The sequence below is a fragment of the Meleagris gallopavo genome, unplaced genomic scaffold (assembly GCF_000146605.3).
Source record: "Meleagris gallopavo isolate NT-WF06-2002-E0010 breed Aviagen turkey brand Nicholas breeding stock unplaced genomic scaffold, Turkey_5.1 ChrUn_random_7180001858356, whole genome shotgun sequence".
NCBI lineage: Eukaryota > Metazoa > Chordata > Aves > Galliformes > Phasianidae > Meleagris > Meleagris gallopavo.
Window position 1 is genome coordinate 11,654 of NW_011124345.1, and position 5,373 is coordinate 17,026.

The 5,373-nt window shown below is 37.4% G+C and overlaps 1 protein-coding gene across 1 annotated transcript in view; it reads left to right on the top strand.

Annotated features, from left to right (window-relative positions):
• HMGCR (3-hydroxy-3-methylglutaryl-CoA reductase) overlaps positions 1-5,373 on the top strand; it is an 18,548-nt gene that overhangs the window by 9,193 nt on the left and 3,982 nt on the right. Inside the window, exons 11-15 of the mRNA XM_010726834.3 lie at positions 527-721; positions 1,291-1,449; positions 1,581-1,738; positions 2,732-2,837; positions 4,313-4,483. Coding sequence (XP_010725136.1) covers positions 527-721; positions 1,291-1,449; positions 1,581-1,738; positions 2,732-2,837; positions 4,313-4,483 — 789 coding nt within the window. The remainder of the gene's footprint in view (positions 1-526; positions 722-1,290; positions 1,450-1,580; positions 1,739-2,731; positions 2,838-4,312; positions 4,484-5,373) is intronic.

Here is a 5,373-nt window from a genome sequence, read left to right on the forward strand (position 1 = left end):
TTTTTTTCTTAAGTATGTGTGACATAATCTGGTTTAAGAGTAGCAGTTTGTTTTCTAGCTTTTAAATAATCCTAATGATTATAATGTCAACTAATTCTATGGTGTTAATAACTAGCAGGGGGAAGGAAGGAAAAAACCAAAAGCCTTTCAGAAGTCACTTCTGCTGCGATTTCCATTCCTTTTTTATTTCTTTTTTCTTTAATGCAGATGAGAAAACCAGATATATGCACATGTTTTGAAGCTGTAAACAAAGTTTTCTATTATGATTCTCTCTATCCCTGAGGAACTAGGAGGGAAGAGCCAGCTTTGTTATTCATGGTATATTGAGTGCTTTAAGCTAATTTCTTTGCTTAACTTAGTGCCTTGGTGCCTGAGTAAAAACCTTTACATTAGGCTAGGATATACAATTTGTTCCTTTAGATGGGATATGATGTTGTCAAAGTAAAGTTACCCTCTTTCATTTGGAGGCACTTAAAAGTATTTTCACTAGCAGAAACTATATTTTCCCATCTTTCTACATTTACAGAAGGGAGCAAAATTCCTTACTGATGCTGAAGTGATCAGCTTAGTTAATGCAAAGCACATTCCTGCATACAAACTGGAAACCCTGATGGAAACTCAGGAGCGAGGAGTGTCCATTCGCAGACAAATGTTATCTCAGAAACTCCCTGAACCCTCATCTTTGCAATATCTTCCTTATAGGAATTATAATTATTCCTTGGTGAGTAAAAGGCAGACAAATAAAAACTTGCTGTAAAACCATTTTCAAAATCTATGAAACATATGCTCGAAGTGATGTATGTGAACTAACAGTGAGCTTGGTCAAAACAAATGTTTTAAAAATACATAATGTGCAAATGTTTCCTTGATGTTTTTCAGTCCAGGGAGGTATGTTAGTTTTGTAGCTTACCCTAAAAATATTTCCAAGGTACGTACTTGCTTTATCTCAAAAATGCATAACTATAGCAACACTGAGCATGAGTTCAGCTGAGTAAAATATTACCTTGAGCTTAAGCTACAGTGCAAGTTTATTTTAAATTAATTTAACAGCATTTAAAATTTTAGCAGCATTTAAGTCCTGGTAAGATAGATCTTTGAAATACTTGATTTTAACACTATCAGCTATTGATATCTGTAGCTGTAGCTTTCTGTGTTGGGAATTATTTACTTTATTGGTAGGTTGTAGGTTGTTAGCTAAGATACCATGTTGTAATCACATATACAGTATGCAGCATGCTGCCATACCACTCTAATGTAAATTTAATTACATCTCTGTATTATTTTTGCAAGGTTTTAGGAGCTTGCTGTGAAAATGTGATTGGATATATGCCTATTCCTGTAGGCGTAGCAGGACCATTATATCTGGATAACAAAGAGTTTCAGGTTCCAATGGCAACAACAGAAGGATGTCTTGTGGCAAGCACAAATAGAGGATGTAGAGCAATATGTGTAAGTACTGCATGACAAGACTTACTATAACATAAAATGTGCTGGGGGACGATATAAGGCATATTTTTGATTTGCTAAAAATTAAAATTCATTTTCAGCAATCTTTGTTTCCTTTCTGCTTTCATTTTTAGCTTGGTGGAGGTGCAAGGAGCCGCATTCTAGCAGATGGGATGACTCGAGGACCTGTTGTAAGGCTGCCCTCTGCTTGCCGGGCTGCAGAAGTGAAAGCTTGGCTTGAAAGCCCTGAAGGATTTAAAATAGTGAAAGAAGCTTTTGACAGCACAAGTAGGTTAGTACAACGGTTATTGTGGCCTTATTTCCTAGTATAAGACTTCAGCGGGAAGCTTCTAATACCTGCATGCTGCCGTGTGAGAAGTTGCATTTTCATTTTGGCTGTCCCATGTTGTATGAATCTAAGAAAAGAAAATAACTGGCTATAAGGCAAGGCTAGTGATACACATTTTATGATGATAAGCAGTAAACAATTGAATAATAGCAGCAAGTGTCTATGCATCATAGCCTGTTACTTAATGCATTACTTATTCTTGTTCAAGCATTTTAAAGTAAACATTAAAGCTCACTTGTATTCTTAGCAGCACTGTACTATAAGTAGTTTCAAATTGGAATCTGGCCTGTCTGGGACTCTTATATAGTTTCCAGAGAATACAGCATAAATTAAAGCTAGAAAACAAGTGTTTAAAAATATGAAACTATATTAAGAGTAAGTTTATTTCAAGCTCAGGAGTTTCTTTAAAGACTAATGATTACTTGCTTATTTTAGGAGGATTTAGCTTTTGTTTCTTACTGATCTTACAGTTGTCCACAAGAATATGCTTATATTGGTGAGAATCAGCTCATGCTGCTCTTTAAGTGCCATGTTTCCCAGTTTTTCTTTGTCTGGCCCTTATGCTGTGTGAATAGTTTCGATTTGTGAAGCTTGTATCACTGTTGGAAAGGGAGATGTTTTGCCTTGCTGTAAAACTGTGTTAAATGTTTCCAAAGGCTGTGTTGTCAGTTTGTACTTGATAGTCAGATGTTTTTACTCTCTAATTTTACTTCATTAAGTTGGGGAGTAAATAAAATAAAAAGACAGTAAACACTTCAAAGTATTTGAGAGAACTGTATGCATGGTAGCTGAAGGCATTTTCCTGTGCCAGTGGAGTAGGAGTACAGATTGCAGGTAGTGCTGTTAACTGCACTATGCTATGATTTACTGTCATTTTGCTGCTTAAAATCCTCAAGGATTAAACTGTTTTTAAGTGATCGTTACGTTATTTTGCAGGTTTGCCCGCCTACAAAAACTTCTCATCAGCTTGGCTGGTCGGAACCTTTACATTCGTTTTCAGTCCAAAACAGGGGATGCAATGGGAATGAATATGATTTCAAAAGTAAGGCTCAGTTCCTGTAAATCTTCTTAGTAAATGTGTATTTCTTTTAAAAGATAATAACGAAAAGTGTATCTTATTAATATGTAACTAGCTGGCATGTGGAAACGGAGAAAAACAAGATGCTGCACTGTTGGCAGTGCTATAAAATAAGAGCACTGATTGAACTCAGTGAACCTAAGCAAGAAGAGAGTGAGAAGAATGAAAGAAAAAAACATTAGAGTAACTTCAGTTTTTCTTTCTCGTAAGGTATTCTAGATAGTACAGAATTTAAGCTGCTTGCTCTCTTGTGTTAGGCCAAAGATTTTATCCAGTAGTAATTAATCTGTTACTTTGTCTATCGTATTTGTAAATAAAGAATGATAAATCTGGTGAGTGGCAGAAGGGCAGCACAATTTTTTAATTTTGCTGTTTTTCCACATGTGAGCATAGGAGAACTGTAGACATGCTTTGTAGTTTTAATTCAGCAGGCAGCTAAACACAACACAGCCATTTGCTCACTCCCCTCTTCCCAATGGAAGGGGGAGAGAACTGGGAGAAAAAAGAACTCACAGATAGAGATTGAAACTAATTTACTAAGAAAAGGGAGAAATAATAGCGATTATGAAAATGTATGTATATTTGCAAAACAAGTGATGTACAGCACCGTAACAGCTGACTAATGCCAGGCCGTGAGCAGCAACTGTCTTCCCATCCCTCTGTCCAACTCCCCTCTGTTTTGTAGTTTTTTCACATGGCATCACATGTTATGGAATATCCTTTTGGCCAGTGTATGTCAGCTGTCCTGATTCTGTCCCCTCTGAGCTCCTGTGCCCCCAAGCTTGTCACTGGCAGGACAGTGCAAGAAGCTGTAAAACTGAGAACAACCTTGGCTCTTGGCAGCACTGCTCAGCAATAACAAAAACATCAATGTGTTATCAATTTTTTTCCTAAAGCCAAAACAAAGTGTCATATCAGACACTGTGAAGAAAATCAACTCTGTCCACCTGAAACAAGGACATTACACGTAGGATGTCTTGTCTTCTTTTATATGGGTTTCGATATTGACTGCTGTTGCTGTATGAAGTGCTCTCTCCAGACCTAGTACTAAGTGTAGCAGACCTTTATTCTGATTTCCTAGTGTAGAGAAGCCCTTTCTTCCTGCATCCAAAATGAATTCCCTGCACGTTTGTCACTTCATTTGATTATATGATTTAGTTTATGTTGAATCTTCAGTATAGTAAACGTTCTCTGGAATGTATCCAGAGAATTCGTATGCACTGGCAAAGACTCAGTGCTGTTTATTAAGTATTTCCATATAATTCCTAGTACCATTTGTGCCTGTGTAAGATTCTTCCTGGGAGTTTTGTTTCTTCAGCTGTAATTAGTGATCTGATGAGGCTTAATCCAATTTTGCTGTTGTGCTGTCCTTAACTAGCTTGTTTGATAACCATAATTGATACATCAGCCATTAATGGTTTGTGCTTTTGTTTTAACAGGGTACTGAAAAAGCACTGGCAAGGTTAAATGAAGAGTTCCCTGATCTCCAGGTTATAGCTATCAGCGGTAACTACTGTACAGACAAAAAGCCTGCTGCTATAAATTGGATAGAGGGAAGAGGGAAGTCTGTTGTCTGTGAAGCAGTCATTCCAGCCAAGGTTGTTAAAGAAGTAAGTGTCTGCTTTATTGTAATTTGTTCATTAAAATGTATGTGTTATACATAGTTAAATCATAGATACTGTTAGCTTTGCTCCATGCAGTAATGATTCCTACAAATATTTTCATGCTACTGCTGTATCATTTATCACTTTTCCTGAGAACCTCTTAACAGTATATATATTATTATTTCACTGTTTTTCCTAAGATAATATGCTATTATTTAATGATGAATGTTTACGTTAAGACATTTGGATTTTTACTTTTTTCCTTTGAAAGATTATGCCAAAACTTGATAGCTTTCAGAGTGAAATCAGTAATTTTGATCATTTTCACTTATTTCTTGTCTCTTGCACAAACATGGCTTTCTCTTCAAAGTCTAGATGCCCCATTACTACAGGGAAGACTGATAATTAAGAGGTTTCACTTAATTCCGAAGTTGCCTTAGCTTTTTGTCTGATGAAGGGTAATTTTTATAAACAGTGCCAGTCCTAGCTGTCAAACATAAACTAAATCATGAGAGCTATCTTAAGATCACCTTCTGTTCTGCATCCTTGTGGAGAAGCTGGCTGCCCGTGGTTTGGATTGGGTGAAGCACTGGCTGGATGGCTGGGCCCAAAGAGTTGTGGTCAATGGAGTTAAATCCAGTTGGCAGCTGGTCATGAGTAGTGTCCCCCAGGGCTCAGTACTGGGGCTGCTTCTATTTAACATCTTCAGTGATGATCTTGATAAGGGGATTGAGTGCACCCTCAGTAAGTTTGCAGGTGACATCAAGTTGGGAAGGAGTGTTGATCCACCTGAGGGGAGAAGGGCACTACAGAGGGACCTGGATAGACTGGATTGATGGGCCAAGGCAAACTGTATGAGTTTCAGTAGGGCCAAGTGTCAGGTCCTGCATTTTGGT